At 45.1% G+C, this 23,562-nt stretch overlaps 1 protein-coding gene across 1 annotated transcript in view; it reads left to right on the top strand.

Moving 5' to 3' along the window:
* Window positions 1–23,562, top strand: part of ALPK1 (alpha kinase 1) — a 47,443-nt gene that overhangs the window by 6,665 nt on the left and 17,216 nt on the right. The window contains exon 3 of the mRNA XM_015411879.1: window positions 23,138–23,336. Within this exon, the coding sequence (XP_015267365.1) occupies window positions 23,138–23,336 (199 nt within the window). The remainder of the gene's footprint in view (window positions 1–23,137; window positions 23,337–23,562) is intronic.

The raw sequence follows: 23,562 nt of genomic DNA, 5'->3' as shown, positions 1-23,562 counted from the left end.
TCTCCAGCCCTCACCTGGAGATTGGCAAGAATTGTTACCCAGGAAGAAATGGCTGGTATGGAGGGTGGAGTCTATGGCATTGTACCTGTCTGAGGTCCCACCCCTCCTCCAACCTCACCCTTTCCAGGTTCCATCCCTAAAATCTCCAGGAATTTCCCACTTGGAGTTGGCAACCCTATCGCCTTCCAGCCAATCATCAGCCTACCTTTATTTCCCCCTCTCTCTTCAGCTTTCCATTTCTCCCCACACACACCTGCAACCTCTTCCGTGCTCTGAAGCCCTGACTGCCACAGAGTCCACCATTTTCTCTAGGGGAACTGATCTCTGCCATCTGGAGAGCAGTTGTAATTCTGAGTGATCTCCAGCCATCACCTGGAGATTGGCAACAATGGTTTCCCAGGCGGAAAAGTAGTCTTTCTCTGCAATGGAGACCAAAGCAGCTTACATCATTCTCCTCTCCCCCTTTTGACTTGCACAACAACCCTGTGAGGTAGGTTAGGCTGAAAGTCTGTGACAGGAGCATAATGTTGGACTGTGGTTGGTATATATGGTAGAGCTGTGGTGGTCCCCAAAGTTATTATCCAGAAGACACTCAATAAATTGATAATTGATATTTGTCTGTTCATTTTTTCAGCAATGTAACACAGTAACTGATGTACAATGTTCAATAGTAAAGTTAGCCACAATGCAATATGGTATCATTGCAGTTTTAAAGAAAATCTTCTGTAACTATATATTCTGCTAAGGAGCTTCTGTGTGCGCATACAAAATCATTATCTGTTCTCAGGATATTGTGGTAGTTTCCAAAGTGCACAAAGTTCACCATTGTATTTTTTTTGTTTGTTTTATATCCTGCCCCTCTCCCCAATGAGAACTAGCTTATATCGTTGTCTCCTCCATTTTACTCTCATAACAACATCCCTGTGAGGTAGGTTAGACTGAAAGTCTGTGACTGGTCCAAAATCACCCACTCAGCTTCTATAGCAAGAACCTGGATCTAGCAGACCCTGCCCTGAAGCACTGACTGCTACGCCTAGAGCAGCCAACCTCCAGGTGGTGCCTGAAGTTCACCAGGTATCACAACTGAACTCCAGACAACAAATCTCCCCCCCCCCGGAGATACTATCTACCTCTGGAGGTTGTTGGCTCAGGATAGGATCATTCCTTGGACCAGCCTCTGGCTGTACTTCAGCCTCTCTCTCTTGCCCAAGAGAGCAGGGAAACTTCCATTCATTCCCCAGTCCAGCCGACTGTAGAGTGGCTGAATTTCTACTGCCTCCCAGGGATGAAGACTGCCTTGGGACAGTCCCTGTTTTCCTGCACTTTTTGGCCTTGGGGCAGCTGGAACTGTAGGCCAGCAGATGAGGAAGCCCCATTCAACCCAGTGAGTGATGCCCCTGCAGACCCCTCTCTGGAACTACAGCTCAATTAAACCTGATGGGGGAACATTTTAAACAAAGAACCACAGCCATCTTACAAACACAGGTAACTGCCATTTTGTGACACCTATGAACAGCCACTGAGGGAAGAGCTAGTCCCACACAGGAAAAGCATTTTCATCAAGAGAGAAAGCCGTTTGCCAGTAATTCTGACAGGGCACAGTGACTGAAGGGGGGAGTGGGCAGGGAAGAGGAGCAAACCCAGCACCCATCCAATTGCACGCGCGTACTCTTGAGTGGCGGCTGATGGGCCAATGGCTGAGGGAGAGCATGGAATCTTGCCACCCCAAAACAGGATTATAATATAGGAGAGATTATATTTATTTATTTACAAGATTTGTATGCCACTTTGCTGCCCAGTAAGGCCCAACGAGGCGGCTAATGGATAAAACAAGGCATAATAAAAACACATCTTAAAAACAATTAAAACCAAAACTGAAATACCTGTGCAAAAGCACATAAACCAATAGTTAAAACATAAGGCAGGAAAGAAAGATTATTGACGGAGCACCAGAGAAAACCAATAAGTCTTTATGTGAACACATGAAACTGCCTTATACGGAATCAGACCATTAGTCCATCAAAGTCAGCCTTGTCTACTCACACTGCCAGGGTTTCAGGCAGAAGCCTATTCATATCATCTCCTATCTAATCCTTAACTGGGGATGCGAGGGATTGAACCTGGAACCTTCTGCATACCAAGCAGATGCTCTACCACTGTGGCGCAGCCCCTCTGCATACCTTCTGCAGCTTCTGGAGAGTGGGACTTGAAACCATCTGTCGCAGTAACTTTCAGCAAACTTTAACTGCCCCTTTCACTAACGAGAAACGTATCCTTTTATACTTAAATCTGCTCTATTCTCCATTCTTATTAATGTGATGGGGCCTTTTGTAAGCAGCATCTTGTGTTTGTTTTGCTTGCTGGCTTCAAGACAAAATAATTTATAGCATGTAGAAATCTAGTCTTTTTACCATTATGTGTTTATTCTTACCCAGTCAATTTAATGATTTGCTGGTTTTCTTTTGCCATCTCAAAAGCACTATCAGAATTTTGGACTGAGGATGATAACACGTTCCTTGTGCTGCATGAACTGGAATTTCCACCCATAGTGATTCTAAAGAATTCTAAAGTCATTTTGCAACCCATGCTTTTGGTACAACTTGATATTTGTTCTCCAAATATTCCATCCTGTCCAGTGAGGGCAACCAAAATGGGGATCATATGACTCTAGGACCATGTCCGAAAGGATATATGTAGAATGCATGATTCCTGTGGTCACCCCTGCCAACTTTGACAATGCAGTTTACTTCTTCATGGTGGAAAGTGCCATGAAGTTACAGCTAAAGTATGGCAACCCCATAGGGTTGTCAAGGCAAGAGGCGGTTTGCCATTGCCTCCCCTCTGTGTCACGACCCTGGTATTTCTTGGAGGTCTCCCATCCAAATATGACCCAGGACCAACCCTGCTTAGCTTCGAGCTCTGACGAGATCAGACTAGACTGGGCTATCCAAATCAGGGCAGTTTCTTCATAGGGCAGGGAAATTAAATTTGGCCCTGCTGGCTTATACCCGTTCCCCATAGGTGATTGGAGGTGTCAGTGTGCTGATCACTTTCAAAGAGACGACATCATACCCTGGAAGAGTTACATGCCTGTGCCTTCTGATGAAGAAGGATACATGTCGGTTTGGATTCTATGGAGGCTTCCTCCACTGCGGCACTTTCTTCCTCTGCCTTATTCAGAGGTCATGCAAATAGAAGGGCAAGCTGAAGAGGAAGCAAGCACTATGGTGGAGGACAGCCTTCACAGCATCCAGAGAGAAGTGTGGGGGGAACAGTGGCATAGGAGCCAAGCCTATGTTTGAAAACAGCAACTTTTCAGCTGTGCTTCTAAAAATATAAGAACATAAGAAGAGCCCTGCTGGATCAGGCGAGTGGTCCATCTAGCCCACCATCTTGCCTCATGCAGTGGCCAACCAGTTCCTCTGGAGGTCCAACAACAGGGCACAGAGGCTGAGACCTTCCCCTGGTGTTGCCTCCTGGCTCTGGGATTCAGAGGATTACTGCATCGTCTAGTGGCAAATTCCACATTTTAATCAATCACTAAGTAAAGAAATATTTCCCTTGTCTGTCCTGAAGCTGCTGACCATCATCATCTACTGCCCCCTGAGTTCTAATATTTTTGGAGAGGGAGGAAAGTTTTCTCTGTCCACAATCTCTACCCCGTGCACAATTTTATAAACCTCTATCATGTCCCTTCTTAGTCATCGCTTTTCTAAACTGGCAAGTCCCAGATTCTTCTGTCTTTCCTCATAGGAAAGATGCTCCGATCCCTTAATTACCTTGGTTGCCTTCTTCTGTACTTTTCCCAGCTCTGCAATGTCCTTTTTGAGATACAGTGACCAGAACTGCACAATGTATTCCGAATGATTTATACTCACTATAGATTTATACAGGGCATTATAATTTTGGATATTCTGTTTTTGATCCCTTTTCTAATAATCCCCAGCATAGACTTTCCCCTTTTCACTGCTGCAGCACACTGGGTTGACATTTTCATTGAGCTATCCGCTATGACCCCAAGGTCTCTTTTCCTCTTGGTCTCAACAACTTCAGACCCCATTAGAATATACTTGAAGTTGGGATTTTAGTTCCAATATTGCCACATTGTTGTGCATTTACCTAATTTGTGGATATCTCCCTGGAGCTTTTCATAGTTGCCATTCGTTTTCACCATTCTGAATAATTTTGTGCTATCTGCAAACTTGGCCATTATACTGTTCATCCCCAGTTCCAGATCATTTATGAACAAATTAAATAGCACCAACTCCAATACTGATTTTATGGGACCCCACTGCTTACTTCCCTCCACTGAGAGAACTAGCCATTCATGTCCACTCTCTGCTTTCTTTCATTTAACCAGTTTTTAGTCCATTAAAAGGCCCACCCTCTTATCCCATGACATCTAAGCCTACTCAGGAGCCTTTGTTGAGCTACCTTGTCAAAAGCTTTTTCAAAGACCAAGTATAATGTCTATCAGGTCACTGTTACCTAAATGTTTCTCTAGCCAAAGATTTCATAGATTCAGGTGGGTAGCTGTGTTGGTCCGAAGCAACAGAACAAAGTTTGAGTCCAGTGACACCTTTAAGACCAACAAAGCCAGTTTGGTGGAGTGGTTAATCGCAGCAGACTCTAATCTGGAGGACTGGATTTGTTTCCCCACTCGTCCACATGCAGCCAGCTGGGTGACATTGGGTCAGTCACAGTCCTCTCAGAGCTGTTCTCTCAGAGCTCTCTCAGCCCCACCTACCTCACAGAGTGTCTGTTGTGGGGAGAGGAAGGGAAGGAGATTGCTAGCCACTCTGAGATGCCGAATGAAGGGCAGGGTATAAATCCAATCTCCTCCTCCTCCACCACCTCGACAACGACGACTCCCCGCTTGCGGGGAGGGCGGGGTAAAAGTGGAATGAATGAATAAATAAATAAATAAATAAATACTACTACTACTACTTTCTGGGTATAAGCTTTTGTGTCCATGCACACTTCTTCAGATACTTGAAGTTGGGATTTTTGGAGAGGGTTTTTGGAGATACTGAAGAAATGTGCATGCACACGAAAGCTTATACCCAAAACTAAACTTGGTTGGTCTTAAAGGAGCTGCTGGACTCAAACTTTGTTCCAAAGATTTTATACCAGCTTTTGATGTTCACCTTTCCTTTTGCTGGATGTTGGGCAGCTGTATGGATGGTGTTTGTTATGCATAGGGATCAATGGATGGAATTTTTATATTCAGGAAGAACAGTATCCCATTGATCCATTCGCACACGCAGAATTTCCTGCTTTCCCCTTCCTTCCAGCTGGAATAAACAGAGAAGCTCATTCATGTGTGCATGGGACCGTGTAACAGGGAAGGTGTGTGTAAGAGAGATAGAGACTGTGGTCTGTCGGATGAATTGATAGCAAGGTAGGGTTGCCAGGTCTCTCGTGGGGCAATCGGTGGGGGATGGGGGGGAGACTTACTTGGAGAAAGAGGCCAGGCCTCATTGCCGGTGTTGCACAGGCAGTGATGTCATCACAGCAGCGATTCCCAGACAATACGCTGATATTTGGGCAAAAAATTCTATGGTACAACCAGTTTCTACCAAACAGTTTTTGCCTAGATACCAGACTGCCACCTGGATGTTGCCGGTGCAATGATGTCACTTCCTGTGCAATGCTGGCAATAGGGCCTGGGCCTTTCTCTTTCTCCAGGTAAGTCCCCCCCCCTTGCCGGCCAGCTGATTGGTAGTTGGGGGACAGGGCTTGGCATCAGGGACCTCCGCCTCTACTGGGAGGTCTGGCAACCCTATAGCAAAGACGGATTTGCCATCAAGGCCACCAGGAAAATTCTTGGTGGCCTGATGGCCTACCCCCACAAGCAGAACCCTGGCCTCAAGTGAGGGGCAGCTCTCAGTCCGTTTGGCTGACTCAGTCCCATTTGGAGGAGGCAAACTGTCACCATGAATCCACGCAGGGCCAGGGCAGGTCGGTCGCTTCCCATGTTGGCTTCTCCACCCCACAAAAGGCCGGAGCATCTGGCTCACTTGCCACAGCAGTGAGAGAGCTCCTTTCCCTCCCCCATCTATTGAGGGAGCCAGTGGGGCCCTTTCCAGGGCCATTCTTGCTTCTCAGTCCACTTCTGAATGCCCTGACAATTTATAACACGGAGTTTCTTTTATAGATTCTCGGTGCTCAAGACACGTGTGGTTGTCTTTTTCCCTGACTAAAATAATGAAATTTGGAAGTAAAATTGGTGCTAAAATAAGGCCGTTTTTTGCATATAAATGGTGTAAAAAGTGTCCTATAGTATACCATTGTTCCAAAATGGCATACAGCGTAAAACCTATCTAGAGCATTTTTGTCCCACTCTTTCTTTGAGGAGCTCTGCAATCACCCCCACTTTATCCTCACAACAACCGTGTGAGTTAGGTAAGACTGGGAGTGAGTGACTGGCCAAGAGTTACCCAGCAAGCTCCACTGCAGAACAGGGATTTGAATCCAAGCCTGCCAGACCTTTGTCCAGTGCACGCGAGACTTACCCACAGCAGCACTCTGTAAAAATGCTGCCAGAGAAATAAACAGAAATGAGAAAACTAGCAAAGAAAATGGGAGTGGCACAGAAAAGCTTACAAGAAATTCATTCAGATGCTAAAATAAACTCAAAAGGGGCATATTTGGACATCCATAGTTAATAGGTGACAGCTTGGGTTACGGCCAGCTGTTATTTGCCCCCAGTGCAAAATGGCATATAGACACCTACCCTACTGGAGCTTTGTAAGAAAGCCCTTCTTTTCTACTTCTTTGCATACCCCTAGATAAAGTGGGTGGGTTTGTTTTTACACGAATTCCAGCGCTAAGTGGAGTTTTATTGTGATTCTGAATTTGTTTTGGTGTATTTTCTTCCTCCCTCCCCCCCTTTCCCCCTTTCCCTTTCCTTTTTGGCGTGTGTGGCCTCAGACAGAAATTTATGGTGGAGGCTGACCCCTTTTACAATGCCCACAAAGAGTTCAGACTAGAGCGCATTTGTCTGCTCTCTCCCAGGATAAACACCTGCAGTAAACTCCCCAAGAAACCTGGATAGATGGGAGATTAATGCGGCTGTAATACCAGAGCAGTGTTTGCAAGCATTATCCCCTCACCCCAGGTAGATGAGCCTTCTCTGAGATGATACCAATTATTTATTGCCGAAACATCTGTTGATAACTGCAGCTGCCCTGGCGGAACAAAGCATATCATGGGGTCACAGACTATAGGGCCCTACAATCCTACCTCATGCTAGTTTGAGACTATTCAGCAGTGTACCCCAAAGTCCATGGGGTTACCCTCATCTTCAATGTTTCATCGCGCCGTAAAAATACTCACTTTCTAACTACAGCGCTTGCTTTTGCCCATGTGCTTTGAAGTATTATTTCATCTTCCTTGGTAATTTATATTCCAGCGCTATTGTACGGTGGGAAAAAAGGGGGATACCACTTGTTTTGTTTTCCATTTAATTGTGGACTGACTGACACTTTGACCCATATTATTAGTATTAGTCAAGAAAAGGGTTACCCTAGCTCTCTTTCTTTCCCCTTAAAAAAAAAACCCCTAACTTTTCAAGGCACAGTAAAAAGATTCTTCACTACTTTGATCGAACGGGTAGAGGGGAAATTATGCTGAAAAGTTTGAGGACTGGTGGGGGGGAGGATAAAATTCTGGATGTTCTCTTTTCACCAGGGGGAGGGGGTGTTGAAAGATTTATTTTAATTCCCTCTGAAAGAGGAATAAGCCTTTGTTGATATTGTTTAGGGGAAACTTTTAACATGTTTCATCTGAGTTTATTCTAAAGTGGCGAGTTGAGAATAAGCTCTCCAGTGGAATGAGCCTGTGTTTGTAAAGCGCTTTGGGATCCTTTAATGGAGTGTTTATTATTCAGGCAGGCCAGATTTTGTGATCCTTATTCACAGTGTGCAGCATCTTTCTTATGGAGTAGTTTCACTGATCTCCAAGTATCTGTACGAGAGCACTTGGGTCCCCGGTCTGGAAGTTTGACTTAGTCTCACATTGTTACAAGCCCTGCTTTGTTTGCAGGCTGTTGCTCTGTTGAGCATGCAAAACAATGGATGCTGCTTACATCATCCTTTCAAACAGCTCAGCTAGGCACTGGCTGCAGGAACCTATTGTGCAAACAGCCAAAAGCAAAAAATGGTCATAAAAGGAAGTGGGGGGGAGGGAAACAAATCCAAATCTGCCAGATTTAATGGGAAACTCAATCATCTCACAGCAATGCAAAATATTCAACTTGAATCTTCCTCCTCTCCTCTTCATTTATAGCCAGAAAGGGGGCAGGCAGAAGGGCCATGGAAAGGAGGATGCATAGGGAAGTGGAAGTCTAATGAAAGAGGAGGTGGGGGTTGCGATTTAAGGTTGCCAACTCTGGGTTGGGAAATACCTGGAGATTTTGGGGGGTGGAGCCTGGGGAGTGTGGGGTTTGGGGAAGAGCAGGACCTCAGTGGGGTATAATTCCATAGAGTCCACCCTCCAAAGCAGCCATTTTCTCCAGGGGAACTGATCTCAGTCACCTGGAGATCATGAGGTCTCTAGGCACCACCTGGGTGTTGGTAACCCTATTTGCAAAGGCCCCAGTTCAAAGGAAACAAGAAGGGGAAGGGTTAGATTCAAGTCAAGTATCACATTGGAAGGGAAAGTTTGAGTTTGGCTTTTTTGGGGGGGGGGGAATCTAAAGAAATGAGGAGAAAGGGGAAAGGCCCAAGGAAGACTCTAGAGAGTCTGTCAGGGAATGAGGAAGGAAGAGTCCTGGATGAATCAAAGAAGTAGAGTATAGCTGCTTGCTTGAGGGCAGGAGTTTTCTTGTAACGGTGCTGGCTGGGTTTTCTTTTTTATTCTTCAAAGTTTATTGAGAGAAGAAGAGTTAACTCTCAATTCACAAAGGACAGAGAAAACCAAGCATTGAGAGCCACAGCCCTTCAGGCTATTCCAGCCTCCTCTGCCTGCTGGAATATTTGCAGGAGGGGGAGCTCCAGATTCCAGACAGCTGGACCCTTCACAGGTGAGCAGCTGTAATAGTAAAGGTAAAGGTTTCCCTTGCTCGAACGCCAGTCGACTCTGACTCCAGGGATGCGGTGCTCATCTCCATTTCCAAGCCAAAGAGCCAGCACTGTCCGAAGACATTTCCGTGGTCATGTGGCCGGCATGACTAAACACTGAGGTGCACGGAATGCTGTTACCTTCCCACAGAAGTGGTCCCTATTTATCTACTTGCAATTTCTTGATTTCAAACTGCTAGGTTGGCAGGAGCAGCTGTAATGCTAACCTCTAAATGAAGAAAAAAACTAGGAGGGGGGGCATGGAAGAGGTGAGGAAGCACAGATTGGTTGGAAAGATCCACTGAGATCTTGGGCTGCTGATCTCTACTTTGCTAGTACTGAATGGCTGAGTTTTCCCCACATCTGAAAATAGCGAGAAGACAGGTTTTGGGTCAAAGCCATGTGAGAGTGTCTTTTCTCTCGGCAGATGACTGGCATTGTCAGTTCGGACAGTGCTGATCACCCCTCCCCATACAAAGGTATGCCTCTATTTACAACAGTGTTGACCTTGTGCTTAGTAGCTATAGCCAGTGTGGTGTAGTGGTTAAAGTGTTGGACTAGTATCTGGGAGACCCAGGTTCAAATCCCCACTCTTCCATGGAAGCTTGCTGGATGACCTTGGGCCAGTCACATTATCTCGACCTAACCTACCTCACAGGGGTGTTGTGAGGATAAAGTGGAGGAGACAAGAATGATGGAAGCCACTTTGGGTCCCCACTGGTGAGAAAGGTGGGGTATAAAAGAATTCGATAAATAAACATAAGTATATGTGGAGTCTCAGTCAAATCACTTGCCAGTCTCACACTCTGCGTGGCAACTTTTCTCATGAGCAGATCATGTGGTATACAAATGGATAGGTATACAAAATGGTATGAGCAGATCATTTTCTGCTCATACCAAAGCCATATTTTTATACCTATCCATTTACTCATGAGTAGGCAGTGAGTCTGAATTTGTGCTATATTCACATTTCAGGGAACAGTTTAACCATGGCCTGTTCTGCATGTGTACTTTACCTTGGATGTTACATTTCTGATTTTTCATTCTGCAGCTCATTTTCTCCATGCAGGTCAGTGTTGGGGTTTCATCGGGTTTTTTTGCATTTTTTAAGAGTACTTATAGGGCAGTTTTATTTTCAAGCTGATGACAAGTTGGCTTGCTTCCATGAGCAAAACGCTGAAATAGTTATTTTTCATGGTGGCGATCTATGCCCCCTTTGAACAGCTTCCTCTGTATCCATGCCCCCTTCGGACTTTTCCATCTCCTTCCCCCCACCCTCTCCTCTCTTGTGCGCAATTTTTTGTTATAATGGATATTAGCAATAGTGCATTACCTAAGCACTATTATTTTTAGATGATCATTCATGCAATAATGTGTTATTGTATTATTTTAAAGGCAACCATTCACCCCTCAACAATTTTTATTATTCTTATTCTGAGTTTGGATTGTTTTGATTTCCCCCCCCCCTGTAACCTCTGAGCCAGCCCCCCAAGTCAGTCATCCCTTCACTCGCATCATACCAATTGCCATTGATGTTTGCTAATGTTCACTACTGCCGTATGTTTGAAAAGGTCCTACTTCTTTCACTTTGCTAATTTCTTCAGCAGCACACACAATTTCCCCACCACCACCACCTTTCGTTTTAGTAATCCCGTTCACACCAGGCTAGCTTTACTGTCCCCTGTGCCCAGGGTGAGATGTAATTTTTAGTATTATTAAGCTTGCGATAATGCGCTAATTTAAATAGCCAGTAGTGGAAGGAGGATTTCATGTTATTCTGCTGAACATATCACTCTTAGTTGTGTTTACTGCAATGGACTTTCATTGGCGTGTTACTCAAAATGGCACAGGATAATGCATGATCAGTAGCCATGTTGCAGTGTTCTTTGTTTTTAAAGGGTGGGCTGAAAATTATCATGTGAACATCCACCCCACCCTGGGGGGAAAAGCAAGGCAGGTTTAACCAGTAATATGTTGGGTGATTGATCTCAATTCAGTGCTAGTGCATAGTATCGCTAATGTGCCTGTGCCAATTTTAAAAGGGGAGAAGGCAATCTGATGGCAGTAATGAGGATATCACTGATGTCTGTGGCCCTCACATTTTAAAACTGAATCTTGTGACCCAGTGTGAATAGAAAAACAACACATTTAAAGCAGCAAATAGTACAGAAATCAGGACGGAATGTGGAGCCCTCTATTCCAAGCTGATTCCAAAACTTGGAGATTGACCACACAGAAGATCAGGAGTAAGGTCAGTATGTGGAACAGGCCCATATCATAGGACCCCAAGCCACACTGTTTGCACCAAGGAGCAGTTGCCCATCCCCTGACTACTTCATCCTTCACGTGCTGTTGTGAACCAGTTTAGTATCATTTCAGCAGGTAGCCACGTTGGTCTGCAGTAAAGGAGCTCAATTCAAGCCCAGGAGCACCTTAGGGACCTAGAAGGCTTTCAGGTTATAAGCTTTTGAAGGTCAAAGCTCCCTTCACCAGATACCTGACAAAGTGAGCTTTGATTCTCAAGAGCTTATACCTTGAAAATCATGTTGGTTTCTAAGATGCTCCTGGACTCGAATCTAGCTCAGTTTAGTATAGGTTAGAGGTCTGAACTAGGAATGGGAGCCCCAAGTTCAAATTCCTTCACTGCTATGATACTGGTGGATAACCTTGGGCCAGTCACCTGTCCTCAACCTCACCTACTTGTTGTGAGAATAAAATGGGAAGTGAGAACCATGTACCTGAACTCATTGGAGGAAAGAAAGGATAGATATTGCACACTGATACTATTTGTTTGAAGGCCAAGGACTCTCTGCAATATTCCACCCCCACCCCCACCCCGGTGATGTGTAGAAGAAGAAGAAGAAGAGATTGTATTTATACACCGCCCTTCACTACCCAAAGGAGTCTCAGAGCAGCTTACAATCTCCTTTCCCTTCCCCTCCCCACAACAGACACCCTGTGAGGTAGGTGGAGCTGAGAGAGCTCTCTCGAGAACTGCCCTTGAGAGAACAGCTCTAACAGAACTATGGTTTCCCCAGGGTCATCCAGCAGCTGCACGTGGAGGAGTGGGGAATCAAACCTGGTTCTTCCAAATTAGAGTCTGCGCACTTAACCACTGCACCAAACTGGTGCTTAACCACTACACCAAACTGGTGTAGAACTGACTCCTTCTTATTCCTGTTACCTAGCAAAACATGTCTCTCAAATATAAAAAATTATAATAGATTTTGTTTAAATATTGATTTGCTCTGAAAGTGACAGAACTGTGATGTTTCTTCTTGCGTACGTTTCCATGAAATAGCCAGCAAAGCATAGTTGGAAAAATCTAGCGGAGATGCTCAGAAAGGGACCGCCTGTGTCAAGTTGTCCTCTCTCTGTTCAAGCAAACTTACTCCTGTGTCGAACATCCTGCACAGAACATTACTCCATTAATTTCCTTGCAGCACCCCCTTAATAATATTTCCTGTATATTAGAAGTCATGCAGGAAAATGTAAATAATCGGATCCAGTTGGCAGGGTTTTTTGGAAAATGCCAAGAGTCCATGGGTGTACTTACTGATCATCCTAACTTTGGCTCATTGCAAATTCTTCCACCATCTTCTGTTCTGGTCATCTTCCTAAGTTGATATGTGCATGCAGCTTCCTACTTGTACATTTTCTATCAAACTCTAGCAGCAGATGGCTCCAGTAAAGGAGTGTTCTCTCTCTCCCCGGGATCAGCTGTTGTTGTCAGCAAATCAAGGTGTCCTGGCATTGAACTAAGACCCGAATGTAAGGTGTAATAGTGGGAGGAGCTAGAACACTAATGCGGGAAACCATGAAAACAGCACATCCATCCACTCAGCACTTCTAAGCAGACGCCCTTCAATAAAAGCTATTTTGAATCCCACACCCCTGCAGTCCCTCCACCCTTTAATTGGTGTATAGAAATCCATTGCAAATCTAATTCTGTCTCCACCTGACTCTGCTTCCCAGCCATGAAATTCCTTTTGTGCCCCTAAACTCAATTACACATACGCATTTGACATCATGGAAACAGATGTTCATGTGAAGTACAATTTCTCTCTCTCTCCTTCTTTCTAGACATAGATATCCCCTAAAAATATGTCCAAAGCAGTGGGGTTTGGGTTGTTTGGGGTTTTTTTGCAGATCTTTGTTTGTTTGTTTGTTTGTTTGATCCATGCTGTCCCTCATTGTCCCTGGTTGTGCTTCATGGCTTTACATTATATATGTACATTTATCTCTCCAGATTGTCGGGTTTGGTTGTTTTATTTTAAATGACAGTAACTCAGGGCAGATACAGCTATGCATGCTTATGCAGACAAATAGCTTTTCTTTGGGGTATATAAAAAAGGGTGACCTTGGGACACTGTGAAGAAACTGGAGTTGTACAAAGCTCAAAATTAAGAACAGCTGAATAATAATGAGATTCTCTAATAGATAATAGCATATTCAGTTTTACAAAAGTAAAGGAAAAGAACCATAACGTTAAAAGGGAAGGAGGGGCCTTTGGCAGATACTGTCCAAACAAATGCAAAGGACCAGAAATACTAACTGTTGCACAGAGAAATTTAGAAGTGAATCAGGAGAGGCTGCATGACGATGTGTGGCTCTCATGCCCTGTTTGTGGTGACCCCAAGTACAGATCACCCAGAAACTAGCCAGTCTAACCAAATCTGCCACATGGGAGAGAATGTATCAGTTCTTTGTTTTGATTTAAGACTGCAAGAGTAGTATACATTTTTGAGATCAGAATTTCGAGTTGATCTCGAAGCTCACTGGCAGTCTTTTCAGAGGACTGCTTTGCACAGGCACTCCACAAGGGATGGTCTTAACCATGGGCAACAGGAGCAGCTGCCCCAGGCCACACACTGAGGGGGGGGCCTGACTACCCGTGCCTCCCCCAATGGAGGGGACAGCCAGCTTGGCGGCAGTAGCTACTCACACCAGCCCCATCCAATTCTCACACCCTGGAGAATCAAACAGGAGTCCAGTGGCACCTTAAAGTCTAACAAAATTTATTTCAGCATCAGTTTTTGTGAGCTGGAGCTCACTTCATCAGATACATGAAGTGTGTGTCCATAGGAGCTATATTTATGCTTAAACTTACAAGCAACATATACCTGCCATGCTCTGACTCATATGCTGAAATAAATTTTGTTGGTCTTTAAGATTTTCCTGGACTTGAGTTTGATTTTGCTGCAACAAACTAACAGAGCTGCCCCGCGGGTATTATGGTTATACCTTAGAGCATCTAGGAATTCATTCTACAGCTACAGAAATTACACCACCCTCTTGTAGTAAAACAGGTTGCTACAGCAGGTTAGTTCTTGGGAGGTTAGTTCATTTTACATTAACGCAGTAGTATTTTTGCAGTAGTATTTTGCAGTAGTATTTTTGCAGTAGTATCTTTGCAGTAGTATTTTTGCTGGCTAATAACAGTTGTTCTATTTGGCAGCCAGTGAAACATGTCTGGTACATCTCAAACATCTCAGAATACTGTGAGAAGGAAAGAAGAAAGGATTGTAGCTGCAGCAGTTGACACCAAGTTAAATTTATGAGTGCATGACACAGCAGGCCATCTTCTTTTAAGGGGAAGGAGCAGGGGGAGGAAGATGATATTCTTGCCCTGTCTTGACTTTTCTCCATTTTGTGTCCATTTGGTTTTGGAGAGGGACACAAGAGGTTTCGGCATTGAACGGGAGAGTTAAATTATGCAGCTGCCAGGCCCTCCAGAATAGGATACTTGGTTTAGATTTTTCACAATGCTATTGAAGTGCTTATTTTCCTCCTGAAGAGACACAAACAGATGCAAACTTCTGTAAACACTTTAGAAATGAATTCAGTGAGTTTGGCCTCTCAGCAGTGCTCAATGGCTGACAGAAAAATGTCTAATTAGTGCAAGTGGAAATAATAGGGCCACTTGGATTCTTTCCATCCTCCTCCAAGTCTACTTTTCCGAGAAACTCAAAGGGTCTTTTGTTTGGCGGGTCACCCTCTCTCATGTTTTTGTGTTCCAGTCTCTTAAAGGAAGACGAAGCAGAGGGGAGGGGGAAGGACATTAGGCAATGGCTCAGTGCTTAAATATATGGTGGCTGCAGGAGCAGTGAGAAGGATTTGTAGCTGGCAGTGATAGTTCGCAGGTGCTTAAAGATGAGGATTCCTCCATTGTTGAGAAGCTGCATAGAGAATAGGAATGCCTTTCAGTTGCTGTCCTTTCCGAAACAATACCCTTCGACCAGAAATGAATGCATTTTTGAACCACAAGTCAATTGAAGAATATCGTGTTAACAACTGAAGACTGTGTAGTTAAACATGTGTAGTTAAACATGTATTTCAGACTACCATCCGCACAGCCCATAGTAGGGCTATGTCAGTTTCTAAGAGAGGCAAGGCGAACTGTAATGGTTTTAAACAAGGCATATACCGGCAATCTTTTCTGTCTGATGTTATTTATTTATTTATTTGCATTTATATCCCACCCATCCTGCAAGCGGGCTCAGAGCAGGTAACATCATTATAAGATGTTAACACCTTTAGTTCATCTCTGATGTTGTGATTAACTGTCTCCAGAATGTTTTCACACATTTATTGGTTAAATATTGATTAGTGATCAAGCATGGAATCCTAGATTTGTAGGGCCATCCTAAACTGAGCTATACCCTTCTAAATCCTTTGGAGTCAATTTCCAGTTTAAAGGGCTTCAAGTAGCAAAAGTTCCAGTCAGTATTTAGTGAGATAAGCCAGGCCTAAGCCTATTTATCTAAGTAGATATAAGGCAGTTCCTGACACTTTATTACCACAACATCAGAGATTAGATGTGTTATGTGTGTGATCCACCACCTGCTTATCCAGGACTGGGGTGGGGGCCACAAACAATCAGTTGCCAGAAGTTTAGTTTGATAACTGACTGGAGTTATCGCACAGCCTCATGGCTACTTCCTACTCCACAGAACAATGGTTCCCAATGTATAAGGCAATCTCAGGGACTTGTTGACAGTGAAGGCCTAACCCCTCAGTACATGTTTTTATTAGCCTGATGATAAAATACTGATTACTCTGTCTTGATAAGTACATTACCAGGTGTGTACCCCACACTTTGGGAAGGGGTTGATGTTCAAGGGCAGAGCACGTGCTTGGCCTACTAAAGTTCCCAGGCTCAGTCCCTTGTATCTCCAGAATCAGGGCTTTCAAATTTGAAACAAGACATTTCTAATAAGGAGACCTCTCCTTATGTCATATGAGGACTCATGCATTAGAAAATATTCAAGGAACATTTAGAAAATGTCAAATGGACAGACTCAATATATGAACACAGGCTGAGAACCTGACAAAGTAGTGATGGAATTACCCTCATATAGAGGTCAGAAAGAGAATATGGTCTTATTTGTTCATATGTGATAGTTTGTTCCAGATACAGCTGTTGTCACACAAACCAACCTTTGCAATATCTGCACTGTTACAATTGAGAAGTTGTCGTGTTGAAATCAATTGAGCTACCTTGAAATAAAATCCATTTTCTAGATTTGATCCACTTGACAACAGAGAAATTGAGAGAAAAACTATAGGTTAAAAAGTAACCGCCCATCCTTTCCTTTATTTTTCTTTCTGAATGTTGTTTTAGTTTCAGATAGTCCTTTCTGTTTTTTGCTGGTTTATACAGCAACATATGCATAGGGATACCAATCTTCAGGTGGGGCCTGGAGATATCTTGGAATTGCAATTGACTATAAAGATCAGTTCCCCTGGTGAAAACGGCTGCTGGACTTTATGGCACTATACCCAACTGAGATCCCTCCATTCCCCAAGCCCTGCCCACCCCAGACAGTACCCCTAAATCTTTAGGAATTCCCACTCTGGAGTTGGCACCCCTCCTTACACCTTTTATATTGATGCTGTTGTCAAGAGGCATTTCTCCTGCTTCAAGCTACAAGTGCTCTCAGGAACTCAGAAAAGTTTTTCCACTTCTTAGAAAAGTATAGAAAACAACTCACACGAATCATCTCTACATCAGACCCAAATCAAGCTGATTCAGTGCTTGATAAAAACAGACATTGCAGTTTGTGGCACAAAGGATAGAACAGAAATGAATAAAAATAAATCAAAGCCATGTGTAAAGATGATGGGAGGATGGGTTGTTGTCAGGCGGAGAAGGTCGGAGAACCCCTCCTGCTGCTCCCTCCCATGGTTGAGGTACCCCGGGTACACACCAGGGAGAGAGTAGATACAGAGAAAGCAACCCAGCAACCTCAACTGCAAGGGTTGAGGGCTATGGGGTTCCAACCTTTCAACACCAGGAGGAGGCAGGAGGAAGCCAAGAAGGATATCCCAGAGGTCCCAGACTTCTGCCCTGCCGACCAGCCAGGGGTTCTCCAGCTGCCAAAGGGGATTACCTGGGAGGGTGTGGCTGACATCCCCAGTGATGCTGGTCTGACCAGGAGGAAGAGGATTGGGACTGTACAGATGGGGTCAGGAAACTGGCTGATTCAATGGCCACTCTCCTCTGAAGGGCAGGAGCGGGGCGGGAAGATTTAAAAACAAGAAAAGACGCCGGCCAAGGAGGATTCTCCCCCACTGCTATGACGGATGAGTAACAGGGTGCCGTGAGGGAAGAAATGCCAGATAAAGGATAGTCCCTGAACCTCATGTATAGGAGTGAAGAGAAACACGGGGGGGGGAGGTAAAGTAACCTCCCCCATGGCTTCTATCTGAGGCCATGCTCTGTTTTCTCATAAGAATCTGATGCCCTAGAGCCTGCTCCTCTCTGGAGCTCTCCCCAGGGACTTTCCAACTGAGACAACTTGGTGGCCCGTGCGGGGATCCCAAACGTCTGCCCACACTTACCTCGACCACCCAGGTGGTCCTCGAAGAGGACAGGGATTTCAACCATGAGACCTGCTGCCTCAACCACAACAGCAGCAATGATGGAACCTACAGCCAACCCTGGCAGGCCGGCTTTCAACTTAGCCCAGTTCACCCAGTGGATGGCCAACCGCCAGGACCAGATGATGAAAGAATGGATATGCCAACAGGTATTGCTGGTGCGGGATATGTGTAAGATCTGGGAGCAAACCCATGCCATGGGTGGAGGGAGCGTGTTTAGGATTAACTAAGTTGGCCCCAGAAGACGATGCAGAGGCATACCTGGAGACATTCGAGCACACGGCAGAGATGGCCCAATGGCCGCGAGAGCCCCGGAGAATGATGTGGAGGTGTACCTAGAGACATTCGAGCATACAGCAGAGATGGCCCAATGGCTGAGAGAGCAGCGGGCATTCATCTTGGGACCCTATCTGACAGGGGGAGCCCAAGCCGCAATGCGGGCCCTGTCCAAAACCCCAGCCACTGATTATAAAATGGTCAAAAAGGCCATATTGGATCGGTTTGAGATTACAGAGGAAACATTCAGGCAGAAATTCTGAGCCTGGCAATGGAAAGCCGAGGACCAGCCTCGGCTACTCATCACAGAACTGACTGAGTAGGCCAAATGCTGGTTAAGTAGGAGAACGGGCAGTTATATAGAAGGTAGTAGCTGAACAAGTACTACAAATTCTGCCCAAAGAGGTGCAACTCTGGGTGATTTGTAGTAAACCCAAGGATTTAACGGAGATTACAGTTTTGCTCGAGAACTACCTAGCCGTGGACTCAGGAGGCAAGGCCTGGGAGAGTCCCAAGTCCCCAGTAGAGGGTGCAGGGGTGATAACCCTTGGGGAAAAGACTTCCCCTAACTCCTTGTCATGGGAAGGGAGAGCTCGGCCCCTAGTCAGGGGGAGGTCATTGGACCAACCCTTGAAAGGGGCCTTCCCCAGGAGGCCCAGTCCTCAGAGGAGTCAACCAGGAGGGAGTGGGTCTAGAAACTAGCCAGGAAAGTCAGCATGGTGGAATGGGATCACCTTTTTGAGGCCCAGGTTTCACATGCGGTCAAATGGGGCATTTCCAATGGACTCGCACTCCATCATGGCTCTGAGACACCTTTGGGTAGTGAAGGACAGGGTATAAATCCAATCCAATCTCCTCCTCCTCCTCTTCTTCTTCTAACAGTTAAAACAATAAATATAAAAACAATTTTAGATGACACTGAAAATAAACCATACTGTAACCTCCCCCCATGGGGGGAGAGAAAGCGGACAGAAGTGCCAGGCTAGATGGAAACCGTTGCTGTCCTCAGCCATAGGCCTGGCAGAACATCTCTGCCTTACAGACCCTGTAGAACTGCATAAGGTTCCTCAGATGTCATTCAGCAGAGAGTTCCACCAAGTCAGGATCAGGGCTGAAAAGCAGATCAGTATCCCTGAAAAGCCTTGGCTCTGGTTGAGGACAGCTGCATATTTTTCGGGCCAGGGATCACCAGTAGGTTCTTCTCTCCAGAGCGTAATACTCTTCGGGGGGTATTACCAGGTGAGGTGGTCAAAAGTGAATATGTGACTAACTATACATGAGATATTGCAAACAGCTGTGGCATGGACACAGGCCTGTATGCAAACACAAATACAATGCTGGATGCAGAAATAAGACCAGAGAGAAAATGAGACTTTTCAAACGCAAAAAATTCAATTTTGTAGCAAACAAACTCCGACCCCCACCCCTATTTTACAGCCCCCTCCTCTCTTTCACTCCCTTTCAACTGATTTGCCTTGGTGGAAAACGTCTGGTGATTGCTGATGTTCCGTTTGGGAGAGCATTTCAACATGTGCATGTGAACTGATGTTCATGTTCCAGGGCCTTGTGGAAGAATGGACAAAGAGAGAATGCCTTTGGTTCACCAATGCATTATCACCACCTGTCACCATCTACCTCAGGTGACTTCCTGGTCTGACTTTCAGGCTCTTTTCTTTTACCAATTAAGGCTCCAAAGGAGAGAGGGAGAAATGGAGCAGTATAAGGCACTCACTGCTACAATATACCCCTCTCCCGTTGAGACATTATGGGTGCCTTCAGACGGGGCATTTACAACGGTATAGGTGCCGGTTGGAATCAGTGTACTTACTGACCCTCACATGGCAAACATCTGCCTTCCGTCCCTAACCGTTGCAAAGAGCTTTTAACCGGTGTATTCTGCCACCAGTTCCATAAGTGGTGGTATCCTGAGTGCACTGGTTGTAACCGCTTTACCCCCCGTCTGATCACTCTCCACCATTGTAGAGCCACTTCTGTTCGGAAGCCCGAGGCTTCCGATTTTCGCCCGCCATTTTTTTCTTAGGTCAGCGATATGCGGTTGGGCGAAGCTTCGCCCTGCCATTTGTTTTATAAAAAAGAAGAAAAGGTCCTTAGTTTAACGTTTTAGAGGAGTCTGGGACCTCAGGGAGGCCAGTTTGCTCTTTAAACTTTAAAGGTAAGTCCTCTCTTCAGGGCATGCTTTTCTGGACGGGGTGTTTTGCGCATGCGTGAAGATTGCCATTCTGTGGATGGCTGCCTATGCGCTTGCGCAAACTGAGTTTAAAAACAACAACAACAAACCGCCAATGCCCGCTGTGTGTTAACGGGCATACAGCGATGGACTCCGCAGACAGGAGGTAAGTGTGATTGCATTTCAGCCGGCATAAACTGCAACGGTTCCAACCGGTACAGTTTATGCCAGCTGAAATGCCCTGTCTGAACGCACCCTATAAGCAGTAAATGCCTGATCTGGTAGCACCTTGCAGGCACTCTATTGCACAATCCAGGCATGTGCTTGAGTTCCATGTTGAAACAGTTTTCAGGGACACAGGGGTCCAGTTCAGATTGGAGTCACAGCACGTATGGAGAGGCAGCTTAAGCCTTTTTCCCTGAACTATTTACCTGATCTGAAGGAGCCTGGAAGAATTGCTATGGGGAAACCAGCATGTAGCTGATTGGGGATTACTCCAAACTGGAAACATAGCCTGGTGGGGGAAGCTTAAGCACTTTCCCCCCACATGCCTAAATCCTGATCTGAATTGGGCCCCATGTCCCTGGGGGGGGGGATTCAAAAAATGCTGGCAGTTTCACATTCAGAACATTTCATTTGATGGGACCCAGAGTGGACTGGAATCTGTTCACACATGCATTGAGGCCTTTTGTGTGCACAGAAACTGCTCTGTCCATTGAGGGGACTGGGAATATCTGCTCCTACAACAGCTTCCTGTAGGGCATGTTGTGGTCTGAGAAAACCTCCTGTTCCAACTATGAATCATTAAAATGAACATTTCCTCCATGACATACAGTTATGAACCCTTGTAGGATTTAGCAAAGAAAATCTTGGTTTCCGCCTTGTAGAGTTTTCCTTTGTCCCTTCAGTGAGGAGGAGAAAGCTGGCAACCACCCATCCATTTCCCCCCCAAGGTAAAGATGGGGCATTTAGACAGATGTCACAACTTCTGCAGGGGGTTCTGGATACCCAGGAAAGCAGAGCTAACCTGCTGGCCTTTCTTCTTTCCTAACTGTATGTTCCTTCATAAACGCTACTTGTTCTCGATGCCAGTAAGAGGGATCAGCCACTGAGGAGGCTACCCAGGGGGTTAATACCATTCTTGAAATCATTAAAGGCCACCTGCAAAGAGAAAACACTGGATTGCTGACCTAGTTACTTCTCTGTGATGTACAAAGGAATATTTGATCTGGTCTCCTTATTCTTCTATTAATGTAACTTGTGCAACTTGTTGATGTTTAGGGCTTGCCTGATCCCAGGGAAGTCTTGGGCTCCTTTGGGAATCAGAAGTAAAGGACAATGATACCACATTCCCTTTGAAACTTAGAAAAATCTAAATGTTGGTAATTTCTGAAAATAGAATGGATACTTTTCTGCTTTTCAGGAATGCCTGTAGCAGGTAAATTTCACTTTGCCTTTTTTCACCAGACAGACAGACAAACAGATAGATGTGTACATGCATGTATGCATATGTACAAAACATGTATGGTACTTAATCGGAAGCCAGCTTCATTTAAATCAGTAGGTCTTATTTCCAGGTAAAACACTTTGATGTAATGAAGGCTTCGAAGCTCCTGTGTTACCACAGGGCTCCTTCATTGGTTGGAATTTCTCTGTTAATTCAACGGAGAGAGCAGCTCTGTGCTTGCATTCCATTGTGTGCAGATAGCTTCCCTCTCCATTGACATTAAGAAGGAAGCTCAGATTCAAGGATTGTCTGTGTGCTTCTGCAGGGCATACAGGGCTCTGTCTGATCCAATGCTTTTAGAATCTGTATATGAGGATGATAATGATTGGATGGAGCCAATTCAGTGAATGTTTGCTGCTCTCAGAGAGTGGAATCAGCAAATCTAGGAATTTAGCTGCATATTACAACACAGTCAGATCTCTGGCACCATGCTCTTCCATCAACATGCGGCTGATGGAAAACTGATCACTGAGTTTGGGATTCTGCATACAGCCTCATCGAGATTAAAAATTACTGGCCCCAAACCAAACTAAGTAAAATTGCTGCAAAATAACCTTTTAGAATGTGCCACATTAAAGAACAAGTCGCCAGTGCAATATGAATAAGAAATCCATCAAGAAGCCCATTGCCTATAACATGCAGCTATTTCTTTGTTCGCCATAATGGCATAAAGTTATTTTATCATGCCTTGAACTGAGCCACAGCCTTAACCTTGAGTTCAGGAAAAGAACATGAGAAGTCCTACGCAGATAGAGAAACCCTCCCCAACCAAATGTAATGAAACCACTGACACATATCTGCAATTAGATGAAGGGCTTTCACACCAGTGTGCACAAGTGGAGTTATGAGTAGCAGCTTGCAATACAGCTATAGCACTTCCTTGTTCAGAAACTGAGCATGAGCAAAAACAAAGAGATGTAAGAAAATGTTGCTCATTGCATAGCAGGCTAAAACACGAGGCAGAATACATCAACCTAGGGGTCATCCATAAAATATGTCACACTTTTAAAAGAACATTTTAAATCCCCCCCCCCCATTCATCCACATCACATGCTGTGCTGCTCCATTTTTCACAGATGCCACATCTCTCTTTTGTCCCAACTTAGCTATTCCCTCCCTCCATTTGACAAGCAATGCACTTTATGGACGGTCCCTTAGAAACAGTCACAATTTGGACTCTGCCTGTTCCTCACAATCACGTGTTTGTGGTATTCTTTCCAGGTTTATTTAAAAAGCTCCATTACTGTCAGAGACTATGCAACAGCCGCTGCTATTGTGTTCCTCACTGACCGATTCTTGTATTGGGTGGATGGCTCCAACCAGCTCCTCCAGATTGCCAAAAGGCTGCACAAGCTTCAACCTGCAACACCAATTGCCCCTCAGCTGGTGATTCGCCAGGCCCGCGTCTCTGTAAATGCAGGTAATGAAACACTCATCACGAGGCCTCTCCGCTGAGTTCCAATTAGGCACTACTTGACTTTCAAGAGGATACTTTGTCCAGTCCCAGAGATGACATTCTTGTGAACCCGGTACCATCTTTCTAAACTGACACCCTTGCTCTTGCCCTCCCTGAAGCCTCCCCCCCCCCCCCCCCCCACACACACAACATCCCTCCCACCTCTTCTTTCCTGCACAAAGTGCCCAGC

Source organism: Gekko japonicus, unplaced genomic scaffold, assembly GCF_001447785.1.
Source record: "Gekko japonicus isolate JY-2015 unplaced genomic scaffold, Gekko_japonicus_V1.1 scaffold402, whole genome shotgun sequence".
NCBI classification, from domain to species: domain Eukaryota; kingdom Metazoa; phylum Chordata; class Lepidosauria; order Squamata; family Gekkonidae; genus Gekko; species Gekko japonicus.
Note: the sequence above shows the minus strand (reverse complement) of the source record. Positions and strands in the feature narration are given on the sequence as shown.